The sequence below is a fragment of the Spinacia oleracea genome, chromosome 5 (genome assembly GCF_020520425.1).
Source record: "Spinacia oleracea cultivar Varoflay chromosome 5, BTI_SOV_V1, whole genome shotgun sequence".
Taxonomy (NCBI): Eukaryota; Viridiplantae; Streptophyta; class Magnoliopsida; order Caryophyllales; family Amaranthaceae; genus Spinacia; species Spinacia oleracea.
Window position 1 is genome coordinate 6,684,179 of NC_079491.1, and position 18,019 is coordinate 6,702,197.

Below are 18,019 nucleotides of genomic sequence, written 5' to 3' on the forward strand. Positions count from 1 at the left end.
ACTTTACATAAATATATGGAGTATGAAGTATAAAATTGTGGTAACCTTCTTTTCCCGTAATTTGATGATACATTGGTTCTATAATTGTGAAACCTTTTTTTAAAGGGTTGATACTTGTGAAACATAATTGAAGGCAGGTAAGGCCCAAAAGGCGTAGAGTAAGCCAAAGGAAAGTCATAGAATGGTGTGAGGTGAGATAGAGGAAAAAAAGAACAACTAAATATTAAGAGAGATGAACTATGGAGAAAAACAAAGGTGATCGGGTCATGCTCACGACCAAAACAACAACTTTGGCATACACTTCCAGCCAGCCACGTATAATTGTTGTTGGAGTAAAAAAACAAATTTGCTGACACATTAAGACTTCTCCCATAAATGATTGATATCAATGACTATAATGTCAAAAAAATCAATGGATGTAAGTCTATAACTCGTTTGTTTATTTGAAAAATATTAAAGTTAGAAAAATATAAAATGGTACTTCGTATCCTAACACTTTAAAACATACAAACTTGTAGTTACTATTGCAGCAATAGTGTGCTGCCTATTTTGCCCCCACTCATATCCATATATTACTCATTTGCCCTTCTTTCTAGATTGTGCCACGTGTACCCACTTCTCCATCTTCAATGCTTCCCTTCCTCTCTTTTTCATAGTTTCTAAATGCAGAAATTATTTTCTTTGTGCAAAATTGAAAAGGTCATAAATACCCTTATATATCCTTGCTAAAAAAAATTAAAAATACCATCATTATCTTCCGTAGTTCCATCGTCATCCATTGATACTCTTCTTTCACTGGAAACACACCATTTTCATGAAAAAACAAAGTCTTCAACCTTCATCCAACCTTAGTTTTTCAATTTATAATGCATAGTAGTATTTCGATGTATACAATTTTTTGTGTTGAACCTAGCTAATATGTTCAACAAATAACAATTCCGTAAGATAAGGTTCTTCGTCAATGGCAGCGACGCCAACGGCAAGTCGGCAACATCAAAAGTAGCGTACAATCACAATTACCACATAAAACATCCTCTTTAACTTCATGAGATCGAAATATAAACAAATGGTGTAATCTTCAAAGTCTTGCCTTAGGCTTCAGTTACCAATGGCCATGACTGAAGAATTAATTTATCTACATGCAAAAAATGAATTGTATAAAATTGAATAGTGGAATGTCATGTGAAGAAGGTGCCATTAACAAGTCTAGATGGTTCTCTCCTACTCTGGTATTGCGGTTAGAAATACAAAGCTCGCAATTATTTTGTTACGGGCTTACAGCTTTCTTTGGGTAATTTGGTCATTTATTGTTCTGCATTAAGAAATCAATTTCTGCATTTAGCAACACTCCTCTTTTTTTCTGTAGGGTTTCCCCCTTCCCTCCTCTCCATTCTGGTGCTTCCGTTTTTTTATCTTCCCTTCCCAGTTTCTGCTGAGTTTCGCCGATCAAAGCCAAAATGTCGAGAGCAGCCTCAGAGATTTTCCTTTTCTCATATGCAGGAGTTTATCGGAGCCATGCCTATTTTCTCCAAGGAGCTTCTCGCCGGTGGAGTTTCCGGCGGCATCGCTAAAACTGACGTAGCCCCTCTTGAACGAATCAAGATTCTTTTTTAGGTGATTTTTTGATCTTGAAATATTTGTTCTATTCAATTTCATATTTGAATTCGATTTTTTTTTTCTTGGATAAATTTGGTGTTTAGATTGTCTATTGTGTTTAATTTGAAGTTTGGTTAAGCCATTTCTTGCTTGATCAATTAATTTTTTGATTATAGTCAAGCGGGTTAGATTTGGATTGTTGCAATTAGTTGGTTTTTCCTGTCTGTTAGCTAGAGTGTCAGGGAATTAATAGTTGAGTTGAAATTAACAATTCGAATGAGTTTCATGGAGTGTGGAATAGTCTGGTTTTTATTGTGAATTTTAATGATAATTTGTCTGCGTTGTTTAAGTTGTTCTTTTTTTTCTTTTTTTTTGACAGCCACACAAACAAAAGTTAAATTATCATCCCTTTTCTCACCTTAGTGGCAGTTGTTTAAGTTGATGATGAACTTTTCTGGCTTTTTGTGTTTTTAATATGATGATGATGATTTTCTTTGTTTATTTATTTAGTTTACAGTTTTAGATTTTCAACTGGGTATTGTAATTCTTGTTGGAGTGATCGTTCCCCTTTCATCATTGTTGAATTTGTGGATAAGTTTGGTTTGAAAGTTGGGAACTTTAGTTGTTAGTTGTTGGATTGAGTTTTAGTTAGGTTTTCGTTGTTTGGATATCAAATTCAATTGAACTTGACCGTAATGGCCTCCATTGTATATTTGGTTGAAATAGTTTAAATAGGGCATATTCAAAATTTGTTTGTTTTTAGTGCCAGATTTTCCCTATGTTCTCCCTAATTTTCCCGTATTTGTATTAATATGAAGTTCTGAAATGTCGAAAGTTGCTACTGGCGGATACGATAGAATAAGTCTGGCATAATGATATTCATGATTGCATTTAAAATCTTACATAGAAAGATGAAGATATGTGCTATCTTATTTCCTTAATAGGATCCACTTGTTATGTTTCTACATATACTCAGTCTATCTACCTGCTGGTTAGATAAAAGTTATGTTCACTTTTGATCTCTTTGAAGGCTGTTAGTTTTCAACGCGCGGATGGTGCAGGGGCCTGCACGTAGATCTACGTGCACCTGCACCAAAACGCAAAAACATTAAAAGAAAACGAAAAAGAACATAACAAACTAAACAGAAAGAACATAATAAAGTAAACGAAAAGAACATTAACTAAAACCTGAAAAGAACACTAATGCTAAAAAACTAAAGAAAATATACAAAAATGAAAATAACATATTCTCTCTCCTGATAAACTATAAAAAGAACAATTATTTTTCAAAAAGAACATCGTGTGAAAAATACAACAGAAAAACAAAAAAAAAAATATTATCGATAATGTTATTAAATATTAAAAAACATAAATAAGTTAAAAAGAACACAAAATAATTAAAAAAAAAAAACAACAACTTTTTTACAAAACAGAAGAAAAAAGAACAAAACACATGGAAAAGAACAACATTTTCTTTTTCCTTATCAAACAAAAGAACAGAATGAAAGGGACGAAAAGAACAACAAATCTATGTTCTTTTATTAGTTGTATTTGTTCTTTTCAAACCACTTAGTGTTCTAATTAAAAAGACGAAAACGACGATATTTTGATGCACTTAAAACTAGATCTAGTATTTTTATTTAAATGTATTTTTGTTCTTATCCCACGCATCAGAACTATGTTCTTTTATTAAGTGTTATTTGTTCTATTCAAACGATTTTATGTTCTAATTAAAAAGACGAAACGAAGATTTTTTGATGCACTTAAAACTAAATCTATATTTTTTAAAAAAGTTTTTTTGTTCTTTTACCACAAATCGGACTATGTTCTTTTTTAAGTGTTATTTGTTCTTTTCAAACCATTATATGTTCTTTTTTAACAATCTATGTACGTTGATATAAAAGAACAAACTATGTTGATTTAAAAGAACAAACTATGTTGATGACACAGTAAAAGTAAAGTTGTGAAAAGAACATAACAACTTGAAAAAGAACATTAGAGGAAAGAACAAGGAAACGTACCTTAATCACTTGATCAACATGTATCAGGAACATCAATATCTTTTAATAAATCTTAAAAAACTGATCTCAATCCTCGGAAAATATCACGCTCTCCAGAGATTCTCTTGCTTCGAAAACTAACCAAATTGAACTAGTGTTTTTTCTTAATTCACTCATTTTCAACAAACAAGAAACATTCAGAAGGAATTTTAGAGAGAGAATAAGGAGAAAATGTTTTTTTTACTCTATCACTCACCATCTAACTCTTTCTCTTTCAAAAAATCTCTCTTATGTTGAGAGAATATAATATAAATCATCTTCTCTTTCTCTTTCTAAAATGTATTTATAAAATGACTAATGGTTATGACTCATAAGTACAATTATTATATATATAGTTGCTGAAAAATAGAAAATGAACAAATAGGAAGTAGAATCAAATAATTGAAGAACAAAGAAGGAGAAAGGAAAAATTGTTAAAGAGTGCATAATGAGAACTGTGCACGTGTTTTTATTTTGTTATTTTAACAGAGTATTATAAAAAGAACAAATGAAAAGACTAAAAGAACAAATATAGAGACTGAAAGGAACAAGTCAAGTACTTTGTCCCACAATAACATATGATTCGGAATCATCATTTTCATCATTCTGTTATGAATTATCAAGCACATAATTCTTAATATCTTAAAAAAATAATAGGTTAACATGTATAAAAACAAGAAAAAGAACGCAATCAAAGAAACAAAGGATAAATAAAAAGTAACAAGAAAAATAACACAATAAAATAAAAAGAACAAGTTATGAAACGCAAATAAAATTGAAAACAATAAAAAAGAAGGACACAGTAAAATAAAAGAACAAATTATGAAACGCAAATGGTCTATTTTTCTACTATAATGAAACTGTTCTTTTAATACGAGCATAATGAAACTGTTCTTTTAATACGAACATATGTTCCTTTAATAGGTAAAAATGTTCTTTTCTGGGAAAAAAAACGTAATTACGTAATCAAAATCTTCAAAATCAACGATTTCAACAAAATCAGCGTGTTATTACATAATTTGATTCATTAAAATCATCAAATTCATCAAAACACGATTATTGCACAATCAAAATCATCAACATAGTCAAAATCATCAAAAACACAATTATTACAAAATCAAAATCATCAAAACATACCATTTATTATTACAAAATTGAAAAATTACCTCCCAAAATCAGATTACCAGCTGCAGAATTCAGGTTTGAAGAAGAAAAATCAATTTAATTTGATGTTGAAGCAGAAAAATCAACGAATTTTTGGGGATTTTCATTACTTTCTCTCTCTAAAACCCATTTAAGAAAACCTAGTTCACACTTTCTCTCTCCTCTTCATAGTTTGAATTCAAAATATAAAACCCAGAAGAATATATATCGCAAAAATAACAACGAATCAAATAAAAACGCGATAAACATAGCTGAAAAGAACAGAGCCTTTAATGTTCTTTTGTTTAGGGGAATTGTTCTTTTGTTCAAGGGCATTGTTCTTTTTTCTGGGAATTTAATAAAAACGCGCGTTTTATGTTTAATGTTGGTCGTTTTGATCCCGGTGCACCTAGAGTTACGTGCACACGCCTGTACCATCCAATTTGCGGTTAGTTTTGGCTGTTTTGATCCCCCGATGTCTTTTGTTGGTTCCTACTGTTGTCTCGTTTTATTGGTGTATTATGATGAACTATGGATGGTAGTGAGTACTCTGACAGATTGGGGTAAAAGTTATCGTCGGTGACAGGTTCTATATAACATCTCTAGGAGTCTAAGCATAATACAAGTCTCTGAGCTAAAACTATTCATACCTTTTCTTTAGGTTCTGGCATGTTTCCTTGGGTTTGTAGATAGCCTTCTGATAGAGCTTTATGTGGTTAAATATGCTATCCCTAGACCAGTAATCATTAATTAACACTGTCATAATAGCTCTATAGGTGATTTGTTTTACCTCATTGGTTGATCTGTAGAGCTCCCAAACTTTGATCCCGTTTTAACTAATAAGCCGAGTGACTGAAAGATTGCCTCTTTTCTCCCTCATTAGTTGAATCTACAAGCTGAATAATGTTTATGATGGTATGATTTGCTTTGCATTGTAAGCCAATTGATTTTGATACAACTGATTCACTTCTTATTTCTTGACAATAAATTATTTTGCTTGTGGTCTCTCCCTCTCTTTTTCTCCTCATCACACATGCACTTTTTCCATTTATCTCTATATCTCTCCTCGACACATGGGTGTGAATAGAGAAAAAGATTGAGGAAAAAAAAGGGAGGGATCGCTGACCATATGTTTTGGTCTCCAAACCTCTCCCCCTCGATCTCTAACACAGTAACATGTTAATAATTTATTAAGGTAGATGTGTAACACGGTCAAGAAAGTATGGCGGGATATAGGCTATAGGTAAAGACGTGAGAAATAGTGGAGTAGCCAACAATAGCTGGTAACCACCTATGGCCTCAGTGCTTCTCATGTCCTTTAGAATGGTGGTGGAGCAAGTGATCTAATTTTCTTGTAAATCTGAAGTTTCAGCAGTGAATTATGATTTATTGCACCCATTTTAAAAGTTCCTATAGCTGTTGTGCATAGTCTATGAAGCTGTATCATAGTGATATCGGACATCTACTAATCTACTATCACATATCCAGTTCCGTTAGCTCCGTGTGATTCATCTTACTGTTAGCTTTACGACCCTTATTAGTTATAACATTTCCTCGTGTTATATATATATAATTCCTGCCCAGCTTGTACATTACTTCTCTAACCAAAAAAGGCTGCTTTAATATCTGCTGCAGAAAGATGATAAAGTATTGAGAAGTTCAGTAAACGAACCGTGAAGGTGAGTCTCTTTCATTGTTTGAAGATTGAGCTTGGAAAAGCTGTATATATATTTTTGCAGAATTGAAGGGATCAAATTGCATGTCTTTTTGGTTTATTTTTAAAGGAAGTTATAAATAAATCAGCAGTGTTTGGATCATGTTCTTTTTTGGTTTTGGGTGGTTCAGTAAGCTGCCAAAATTTCATTGTGTCAAGACTTTTCCCAGGATTACTGGAAAATACATAGATAGTAATCTGAAGTGCTTAACAAGGTTTTGCCCCATGTTAGTTGGTTTTGTTGGTTTCCGTCTCCTCTAACTGTACGAATTTTAAATGTCTGCATTAGATAATTGAAATAATATGAGGTGTCATTTTGACTGTAATATTGATGTGATCCTTCATGTCGGCCTTTGGTAGAAAAGATTTTGAGCAACTGATCAACCAGAACAAGTCATAAGATTAAGACATATATACCGTGCCTTATTGACAGTTCATAGTTATTAACTTATTACGAAGTATATCATAAGAATTGACTCTAAACTGTAGTTTCTACTCACTCTACTGGCTGGAGTGGTTGAATAGCTTTTTACATCCAACTATTTTTCATCTCGCTTCATCTTTTTCTAAACATTACTATCTTATTGCCATATTTTTCATCAATTTGCATTGCCTGTTAGTTTATCCAGTGTTGCAGATAATTGTCTATCTACACAGATCACATTTGTTAGGATTTTCAATCGACCTCCGTATTTGGAATCTTACTCAAGTGGGGTGAATATTAAGTCCAAAGCATCCACACGTTGGCAATGCAGACCAAGAAGAGACTTTCTTCAAAAGTTAGAGCCTTCTAGCTCTATAAGACTGAGATCTCAGATGAAGGTATCTGAAAATGTTCCAGTTGCCGAGATCGAATAAGGCTGCAGTCTCAACTGCTTGAAAATCTACCTATGGTAAGAAAAACCCTATTTCTTTTTAAAGATATAATGTTATCGGATTTCCACATTTATGTTTGCATGTTCTTGACCTTCCTGCTTTAACTTTCTTGCAATATTTATAACTTGTATTGAATGCACCAAAGTTGATTATTTGACACAGCATATGAAATCTGACTTGTTCATGTCTAATTAGTTCATGTAATAAAGTTTTGAATTTTTCCAATTTCATGTTTTGTATTAGGAAATGTATTAGTCTGGACAAATTGATTTAATTTTTTATTTTAGTTTTGTGATCAATCTGATCATATGTTAATCTCACGTACTTAAAATATATCTTCTTAGTGCGTTTGCATTCTATATGAAGTTGGTGTTTTCGAAGAATAAAAGTTCATATTTTCTTTTGTGAGGTGTGATTTTAGGATGCAACGGCATTGTTCCGACTCTTACTGCATACCGTGCTCCGGTTTTTCAAATCCGCTTGTCTGCGTCATCATCTTCTTATCGTCTTAGCTGTCATGAATCTGCAGCTTCAGTAGATCTTCATACTTTAGTGTAATCATATATGACCAAGCTCTGATGGTGCAGACCCAAGTGATGCACACAAAGTGGTGCAGACCCACGTGATGCAGATCCAAAGTGGTGCAGACCCAAGTGATGTAGATCCAAAGTGGTGCAGAACTAAGTGATGCAGACCTTTGTGAAAATTCATGTGGTGCAGACCCAAGTGATGCAGACAAAGTGGTGCGGGCACAAGGTGGTGCAGATCCAAAATGATTTGTTAGTCTTCTTTCATTATGGACCTGAGTGAGATATTCATTTAGCTTTTTATGCAGGCAGGGCATCTTATGTTTTCTCCTTTGTCGTCCTATTTAGAATTAAATATTTTTATTGATTAAATATGAAGATTTTGAATTATTGAAAGTAATGTTAATTTATTTTCTTAAATTTTAGGTGGTAAACTGAGTTTTAGGGAGCTAATTGATGATGAAGATAATATTTTTGGGTTGAAAAAGGTACATCTACTGGTCTGTGATACTAAACTATATTGATTTTTGGAGAATTTTTAAATAAAATCCAATTGGTGTTAGGGTGACTGAGTTTACATATATTGCAACAATTATGTTCCCTGATTTTGTTTTAATAGGATATGATTAGGTTTTGATTGAATATGTTGTGTTGTGGATGTTGCTGTTTGTTGCTGCTGTTTTGTATCGGCAATTCTGTTGTTGTTATATTTCTCAAGTTTATGTTTTGTTCTACTGAAATTTGTTAGTTAGTGCTGGCGGTGGGTTAATCAATTCCTTTTGCCACTACAAATTTTCTACTTGATTAATTAATGTCTGCATGTGAATGAAGTTAAAGGAGTTCACTTTTTTTATTTTTGGAGTTTCTGGTAATTAATTAATTGAGGCAGTGTGCATCTGACAAAGTATTTTTTGCTTTGTTGCAAATTATTTGACGTGGCCTCTGCAGGCTCTGATGGTGCAGACCCAAGTGATGCAGTCAAAGTGGTTCAGACCCACCAAGTGATGCAGATCCAAAGTGGTTCAGACCCACCAAGTGATGCAGATCCAAAGTGGTGCAAACCCAAGTGATGTTGGTTCAAAGTGGTTAAACTGGATACATAAGCTGGATTATGACTCCCCATAATCTATTATCCGGTTATGACTCGCTCACATGATTGACCGTGCCCCAACAGGATAATCTATTATACCTTGAGAGATCTACGTGAGTTGAAGACGGTAATAAGTGAATAACAATTCAAAGAATGGTGAGGTTAAGGTATGTTTTTCTTCTTATCGAGGATTGTAGTTTCTAGGGTTCTTTATGCAAAAATTTAATTAGGGATTTCTGAATTTTCTTAAATTTGACAGGAAGCGGATGAAGCTGATGATAATACCAATTACCAAATTTTCGTAAGGTTTGGAGTTTGTCTGATTTGCTTAATTGGTATAGAATTCATAGGTTTATTGTTTTGTTTTGTAGGTTTCTATGTGTTTTCTCAACTGGGATGTTGATTAGGTTCATATTTCTGGTTCATTAGGATTTTAGCCTTTTTTCACTTATCCCCGATTTCAATTCCTGGGTCATGGTCCAGATTTTCTTTTGCAATTTTAGACTTGTATGGTTGTTTAGACTTGTGGATTTTCGATGAACTGGTAACATCTTGATGTGAATTTCAAGTGCAATTTTTACATTTTCTTAAAGCTTATTGTTTAGAATCTAATACGAATAATGATTGTAACCTGAAATCGTTCTATGATTTCATTCTCTAACTTATGGGGAAGGGGGGGAGGGGCTCCTTTCGTTCTATGATTGTAACCTGAAATCGTAATTTAAAATTATGGATGCCGTATGATATTTAGAAATTTGTACTATTGGGGGTGGTTTTGAACCCATAGTTAGAGACTCTGGCTAGGGATTAGAAGAGTAACAACTTAGAAGGGAGACTTAATTACGTGGATGATTCTTGTAGCCAATAGCTTGCTTGTTTTGTATGACGGTCGAAGGATTTATGTAGAATTAGCTTGCTTTCTTCCAATGACTGTACCCTGAAATCGTAATCTTTATAGCTGTGGATGTATGATATTTAGAAATTGGTGTTAATGGGGTTGGTGTTGACCCATAGTTAGAACTAGGGTTTGAAACTTGAACTAGAATATAATTGCTTCCTTGGTTGATTCTTGTGGACAACAACTTGCTTGTTCTCATGCAGTTTTTATGATGCTCGAAAGATTCAGCTACACAGTAGCTAGGTGACGTCGTTTATAATTAGCTGGACAAAATAAGAAGTAAATATAGCTAGGAACCATCTTGAGTTTATTTAATGTTGAGGGACTTATGGCAGCCTGGTAGGGTCATCTATTTATCATCCTTCCTTGTGCGACATTTGCAAGTGCATGGGTTCATTCTATGTATTTATGTGTATGTGTGTTATTTCTTGTGTTCAATATTCATACTTGCGTATTATAGTTTGATGTTAGCATAGCTTCATGTTAAAAGAACTTCCAAACGTTGCTTTAGGAGGTCTTTATTCCAAATATCATTTCTGAACTGATATATTCCTTTTGTAACACATGATTCATGTTAAAAGTTAACTCTCTTGCATGATTTATGCCTTTTTGTGTAAAAGAGTTGTAATCTACTGTCCATGCCTCACCAGATTACGAAAATTGTCTGTTACATAAAATGTTACATAAAATATCTGAGATAAAGGTTTTTTGTGCATTTTGGGTGTTTAGCTTCCATCACTTGAGCATTTGGCATGAACTGAATTTTTTTGACATTGTTTTCATTTCAAGAAAATCTCATATTGTTTGCTGAGGTGATAGGTGGGATAATGTGCTTGTTTTCCTGGATAAACTAAAGGTTCCAAGGCATTAGAGGAATCAGAAAGCTTAAAACTGGCCAAATTTCCTGGTTCTTTTAGCTTTCCTTATTACCAAAGGATGGGTGAAACTTAGTGTAAGAGACTCTTATTTTTTTTTACCTATGTAGACAGTAGTTTCATTGGGCATAGACACACATACAGTAGTCTGGGAAGAACTAGCTAGGCTACTAAAGCTAGCTGATCCACTTTGTCAATAGAGTCATCTCGGCTGCTTAATATTATATTTTTGTCAAACTGGTGAAGAACTACTCGAACTAGGAAAATATCATTCGTATACACATACACGAGTCTTTGATTAAGATTTTGTGTCATAAAGCATTACCAGAAGCCTAATCCTTGTTTCTTTGTTTGTGTTGCAGTGACACAGGAGGGATGTGAAAAATGAAGGGAAATCATTTAATTACCCCGGCTATTTTGTAACCGCCAACATGTAGTTGGACAAGATTTGGTCATGAATCAAATCACTGGTTGTATGTTAAAGAATTATAATACAGTAAACTTTTGATACAGTGTGTTATAACTCTTTTAGAATCAACATTGTTTATGTTGAATGATTTTAGTATTTAGATTACCTTACGTGGTCTAGGAATTCAGGGTATTTCATATGAACATAGACCACTTGAAGTTTTATGCTCCTAGGAAATAACTACATTTCTTATCATTTACTATATCCACGCTTTTAACTACTTCCATAGGGCAATTAAACTCGTGATTTATACAACATTTTGGGAAATAGTTTTTAATATCTTGGGGGGTCGTGCGCGCTAGCGCACGGACCACCAACTAGTTATCTAAAAAAACAAAAAATTCGGAGTAAAACTTATACCAGTGCCTTTATTTACTTTTCATCCAAAGAATGAGACTAACATTGAGGTATTTTAACAAAATGTTGTGTTTACCTAAATCATATAGTCAAGTAAAAAAAAAAAGTTGAAGATAATAATTTGAAGATGAATAAAAAAAACGGATTTTTCATGAAATGCCCCCGAGGTTTGCGTTAATGCACCAAATACCCCTAATGTTTCCAGAATGCACCAAATACCCCCGAGGTTTAAAACAATATCATCAAATACCCTTATTGACTGTTTTCCGTCTATTCTGTTAACTTTTCCGTTAACTTAACTCTAATTTTTTTTTTCTATTTCCCTTTTCTTTCTTCTCTTCCTTTCTCTTTCTTTTTCTTTATTCTTTCCTCTTCCCATGGAAGTCTCTCTCCTCTTCTTCACCATTACCATTATATGAGAATCACCCCCACCATCACCACCACCGCTACCCTCTTCCACTATTCACCATTGAAATTGCTTCTTCATAGAGGCCCAATTATCAACCTCATCAGCCCTCGAAATCTCATCTTTTCTGTCTCCTATCATCATCGAACCCACGACGTTGGTTTCTCCGACATTGGCTTCTCCGATAAGCTCTAGGTGTTTGTTCTGGCGGAGGTCGCGGTGGCTGGATTTTCTCTCTCCTTCTTGAAGTCTCGATCTCCCAGCCGTGAATACGCAATCCTCGTCGCCCATCGGTCAAAGCTTCTCCGCCGGCGGATTTGATCTCTTTCTCGTCGATCTCCACCTCCATTGCTATTTCTGTTCCCGGTGTGATTTGGGGAAGAACTGTGACTTTCAAGTCCTCTCCTTCTTCTTGTTCGGCTGCCCAAGAGTCGACACCACCCCAAGGATTCGGTGACCCAAGAATCGACACCACCCCCAACGCCCAAGAGCCACCATCTCCTTCAAATCTACAGACCAGGTTTTGGTGATTGGGTAATATCAATTAAATCGTTTATGAGGGATTTGGAGAGTTGGGTATTATTTGAATTCAATTGATTTCAGAAGAATTGGGGCAAAATCACAACATCAATCAATAATAATCTGAAGAGGATTATAAAAGCTTTAGAATTTTGAAGATGAAGAACAACTTCCATGGATGTGAGAGAAATTAAGAGTGAAGGCCAAGGGAAAGGAGGAGAGAAAATGGCAGCCATGGTGCTGCTGCCGTTGAAGATCCAAAGAAAAGAGGAAAAGGGAATTGGGTTTTTTTTTAAAAAAATTGTAGTTAATTTTTTTGGGTTTAAATAATATAATTAAGGGTTAATATTAGGATTAGTAGAGATAATGGTTGAGTAAGGACAAAAAAATAAATTCACGATAACGGAGACTTAACGGAATGGACGGAAAATGCTCATTAAGGGTATTTTGTGTTATTGTTTTAAACCTCAGGGGTATTTGGTGCATTCTGGAAACATTAGGGGTATTTGGTGCATTAACGCAAACCTCAGGGGCATTTCATGAAAAATCCGTAAAAAAATCTAATGGAATGAATCAACCCGTCCCACATCGCTATATGAGAGAAGAGGCCAGCCTAGTTTTGTATAAAACGAAACTGATTCACTACTCATTTCTCACACAGCCACGCAGTGAGCACAAAGCGAACTATTCTTTCGCCTTTTACTAAAGAATACCGTGTGCTCGCTGCATTCAGTGGCATACGTTTATTTTTTGAGGGTGTCCCCTGTATTGGGGGCCCATCATTTCTAATATCAACGTTTCTGATACTGAATCCATACGTCTACTGTTCTGTCTTCTAGAGTTCCAGTACATGTAGCTGAATAAATATATAGATTATCAGTAAGGAATCGAGATTTCGATGGCGTTGTTCCCCCCAACACATCACTCAAACACTTGCCTCATCTTGGGCGTTATTGGAAAGTCTAATTGATGGCTGTAGGAATGAGTTTGTTGTATGAACATGTATACAAGATACTGGTGATAAGCTATACTCCGAATGTCTGTTGTGGTAACTCAAGTATAAGAATTATGGTTTGTGTTCTTGTCTTGCTTCTTCGTTGGAGCGCTGGTATAAATTAATAGAAGATCTAGCTCCTCGACCTCATTACAGCTTCTGTAACACCTATCGGAAATGACAAATGTACGCATTAGACTGATAAAATGAAGTTAAAAAAAAGAAAGTACTTGCTCTCTTCCAGTTGGTATCATGTTCTTGCATTAGGTTGATCTTACGTGAAACAACAAACTACAAAGATAACCGTTTCAAATAAGCGCCACTTGAATATCGATAACGACGATGAGACAAAAATTGAGTACGCTAATGCTATAAATAAGAAGAGCTCAAGCTTGTATAAACCATTCTCAATGTTTTGTCTGTAGATGAGCAGCAAAGTTGCGGACTTGAAAGTTGATACTATGTGTGAAAAGCTCATAGTATTTCTCCCACATTGACCTTATAATAAAGACTTATAATGAACAAGTGATATAAAAACGAAGCGGAAATATGTCAGAAAGTATCTTTGCGCTTGGGGCAATGACGCAGCTAGTGAGGTAATAACCGAGGCGCGTCAATTGCTGGTTGAAAACTATTTCCAAACCCCCTCTTCGGCCTGGGCTTGACCTTGGCCGTCGAGAATTTCTGGAAGGGCTCCCTCGCAAGAGGGTAAAGCCCTACAAGTCAAGTTCAATTTTTTTTCAATCTAGTAAATGGAGTTGAATAAAATAAAAAAGATTATATGTATTATTGAGCAGGCTCCGGAATCTGTTTCGGATGTTCTGATGGAGGATAGACCTCCATGAACCTCCACCTTTTTGTATTATGTTGTTGAATTTTTAATTTAACGTTCCTAGCTTGCATCGTAAAAAATAAAAAAGAGTAAATTAATGAATTCGTTGTTTGGAAACTTTTTAGTGTTTTCTTATGATGTGGGACTGAACAGTACTCATATAGGCGATGTAGTTTATGACTAACCAGTGCATGACAAATAAATTATTTAGTCTTCAATTGTTTTAGATTAAGAATTATGCAATTTGGAAAGTGAGTTATATTGGTGAAAATTATTTGGTCAAAAGTATCACTTAGCTGGTTTTTCTCTTTAGCTTTTTTGTCGTGCTCAGTCCCCAACAAGGTAACCTGTGTATTATGATGGTCATGATTTTTCTGAATTGTTTTTTAATCTTTAATTTATTGGGCATTGCAACATATTTGGATTCAGCTTTATATCTGTTAATTTGTTGAAAGTTCAGCTAAACTTCTATATACATGTGTAATTATGTTGCCGTTTTTTTAATGCACGTAACATGTTTGATGAAATGCCCAGGTGAAGTTTAACAGAGGAGTTTGAGTTGATTGAATTGTTTCAGAAGTCCAAATCTTTGGAGATTTATCATGGATTTGGGGCAATGTTGTCTAGATGGGAATGCTGATGCTGTGGAGTTCTGTTCTCACGAGGGGTTTCAGAACATTCTAGCTGCTTGTACATACAATTTACAAGAGGGTGATCAGCCAAGTCGATCAGGGAGCATCACTTTGTTTGATGTCAATGGTATTAGCCGCAGTCTTAATCGAATCAGTAGTGTTGAGACTGCTGGTATTTTTGATATTAAATGGAACCCGGTTGGTGCAAGTGCGAGTCCTTTGCTTGCTCAAGCTGATGCTGATGGGTGCTTGAGGATTCATGGCCTCGAGTGCTCTTCAGACGGACCAAGTTTGACAGGTTTGCTCTTTTCTTTTACCTTACTGTTTTACTAAATGTTGATCTTTGAAGGTTTGAACTTTGGTGCATCTCAATTCTCACATCTCTAGGAGCTTATGGGTAGTTGTCATATGAATAAATTTGTAATAATCCTAGACGGTAGTAAATTTTATTCCAGTTACTTGTTCTTGGAGCTTCTGCTCTTCTCCACACAATTTTCTCAGTGATTTTTTGTGTTGATTTATGTGTTTGCTTGAGCTGTAAATGACATAATAAACAGACCTGCTATCTCTTGTATTTGCCTTATCATGTCAAATGTACATATTGTTGTTACTTTACACAAAACGTTCCATGATTTTCCACGTGCAAAATATTTCAGCAAGACTCCAATCAGAAAGCTTTTATCATTTTCCACTAACTTTTTTTTTTCCTGCAGATTATGCCTTACATTGTTGGCTGACCCCCCCCCCCCCCCCCCCCCCCCCTCTTGTCCATTTGGTCTTTTCTCCCTGGGTTGAGTGTCAAAGGAGTCATGCATTTAAGAAGTGTAGAATAAAACGATATTCAAGTATTATTTAAGATTCTGAGGCATTTTAAGGTTGAAGATTCCGAGTTATGGGCATGTAGTTTAACTCAGTTATATCGTTTAATGACTGAGATTCTGTAAAGGACATGCAAATTCGCTGTGATATTATTGTTTAGGCATCTCACATCTATAGGAGCTTATTGGGCTCCTGCCATATGGCTAGATGGTAGTAAATTTTATTCCTGTTTGTTCTTTGTTGTACTTGGAGCTTCTGCTCTTCGCCACACAATATTACCTCAGTGATTTGTTGTGCCGGCTTATGAGTTTGCTTGAGCTGTGGATTAACTAATTAGGAACAATGACATAATAAACAGACCTGCTATCTCTTGCATAGTTGCATTTTCTTTATCATGTTGAATGGACATATTGTTGTGGCTTTACGCAAAACGCTCCATGATCTTCCTCGTGCAAAATATTTCAGCAAGTCAATTGCCAATAACTCTGTTTCCTAGGCACTTTTAAGTTTGAAGTTTTGATTCACCGTAGACATGGGCCTATAGTTTAACTCAGTTTCATCCACAGATCAGATATTGTTTGGTGACTGAGATTCTTCAAAAAAGAGATGCAATTTACACTGTGATACTATTGTTTAGGTAGAGTTACTCATATTAGTCATATATAATAATTAAGGTTCTAAAGATCACATTTTTGCTAATGCAGGGGCCTTACTCAAAGAGAGCTGTGGCATTCAGATCAGCTCTTCAATGTGCCTTTGCTTGGACTGGAATTCCTCAGCCACATCACTAGCTGTTGGGCTTTCTGATGGTTCTATCTCTGTCGCATCTCTTACAGAATCACAACTCATTGAAGATCGACAATGGAAAGCTCACGACTTTGAGGTTTGGGCAGCTTCCTTCGACACCCACCAGCCAGATATTGTATATACTGGTTCTGATGACTGTAAATTCCTTGGTTGGGATCTAAGAGGTGATCTTTCAATGCCAGCATTCCAGAATTCAAAGGTTCATACAATGGGCGTTTGTTGCATTGTCAAGAACCCTAATGATCCGTATTCTCTACTTACTGGTTGCTATGATGAACACTTGAGGGTATGGGATGTTAGATCAATCTCAAAGCCCGTGAATGAAACTTCAGTTTGTCTGGGAGGCGGAGTTTGGAGGATTAAGTATCATCCTTTTGTTAAGGACGTTGTTTTAGCAGCTTGTATGCATAATGGATTCTCCATTGTCAAACTAAACAATGAGAATCCCGAGGTGATCGAGACATATAACAAGCATGACTCGCTTGCTTATGGAGCTGATTGGCAGAAATGCAGATCAGATCAGGAAGGGAGGAGAGAAGATAATGTGGTGGCTACTTGCTCGTTTTATGACAAGATGCTCCGAGTTTGGATCCCTGAGGGGGATATTCTGGCTTGATGCTATGGTTCTAATTGTATCAAAACTCGAAAATATTAAGTTTTTCAAGTCATCTTAGATTAGGTATGGTTGTTGGAACTAACTCTTTTGATTGTTTTTCTTGAATTTACATTCTCGGAAAAAAGTCTCTCTTTATCTGTCATTCACCCTCAAAATTACAAGTGGGTGGGACATATTATTGAAATTTAGTGTTAATTGGATTCCAAATTGAAGCTTACTTTTTTTTTTCTTTGCATATTGCCAAGAGAACTAAAGAAAATTGCATCTGATTGATTGCAATGTAAAGTTGCTCAAATTGAATATGAAGATTGTAATGCTCAAAATTTGATGTAGGAGGGGTTGAAATTTTTACACAATCTTCAGAAGCAGACAATTTGAGCAACATCAGACTTTTTGAAGGGGAAAGATAATGTTTTTGAGGCTAGAACTAAAGGTTAGTCCATATTTCAACAATATACACTACTTTTTTTAGAGTTGTCAAATTGGGTCATTAGTCGGTTATGTGCCGGGTATAATCAGTTCGGATACAATCGGATAATGTTTTGTGCTGGGATCATTGTGCTCATGCGGATTTGAATGTGAGATTTTTCTTTTTTTTATCGGATGTCGGTCGGATCAGGTCAGTTTTTGAGAGTCCCACTTTTTTGTGCTCAAGACAATAATGGGTGGGGTGATAGCACTATCAATGCTCTGTAGGTAGTTTGTCTTTGCTCATAGTAGTTGTATTTTTCTGGTGTTAGACTATTCATTTTGGAATTTTCATGCCACTCCTAGATATAACACTCGAACACTTACAAAATTAGATCCGAA

At 35.1% G+C, this 18,019-nt stretch overlaps 1 protein-coding gene, 1 long non-coding RNA gene and 2 other non-coding genes across 8 annotated transcripts; all 4 read left to right on the top strand.

Moving 5' to 3' along the window:
• Positions 1-1,425: 1,425 nt before the first annotated feature.
• On the top strand, positions 1,426-11,447 carry LOC130461893 (uncharacterized). 5 transcript variants are annotated; one of them, XR_008921863.1, is made up of 8 exons: positions 1,426-1,614; positions 6,414-7,385; positions 7,956-8,147; positions 8,322-8,383; positions 8,844-9,152; positions 9,245-9,291; positions 10,703-10,835; positions 11,121-11,447. It is a non-coding gene; the product is annotated as an uncharacterized lncRNA (long non-coding RNA). The 5 variants fall into 5 exon arrangements; XR_008921864.1 differs by having other exon boundaries at positions 10,740-10,835; XR_008921866.1 differs by lacking the exon at positions 10,703-10,835 and having other exon boundaries at positions 1,443-1,614; positions 6,414-6,457; positions 7,113-7,385.
• A 1,721-nt stretch (positions 11,448-13,168) lies between these two features.
• LOC130462276 (U5 spliceosomal RNA) lies at positions 13,169-13,286 on the top strand. Its single transcript, XR_008922374.1, has one exon. It is a non-coding gene; the product is annotated as a U5 spliceosomal RNA (small nuclear RNA).
• Positions 13,287-14,064: 778 nt separating this feature from the next.
• LOC130462265 (U4 spliceosomal RNA) lies at positions 14,065-14,219 on the top strand. The gene has a single exon (XR_008922363.1). It is a non-coding gene; the product is annotated as a U4 spliceosomal RNA (small nuclear RNA).
• A 679-nt stretch (positions 14,220-14,898) lies between these two features.
• LOC110779656 (uncharacterized) lies at positions 14,899-17,416 on the top strand. The gene is made up of 2 exons (XM_021984141.2): positions 14,899-15,265; positions 16,491-17,416. Exons 1-2 carry the CDS (start codon positions 14,938-14,940, stop codon positions 17,207-17,209), a joined length of 1,047 nt encoding a protein of 348 aa, XP_021839833.1. The 5' UTR covers positions 14,899-14,937; the 3' UTR covers positions 17,210-17,416.
• The last annotated feature ends 603 nt before the right edge of the window (positions 17,417-18,019 follow it).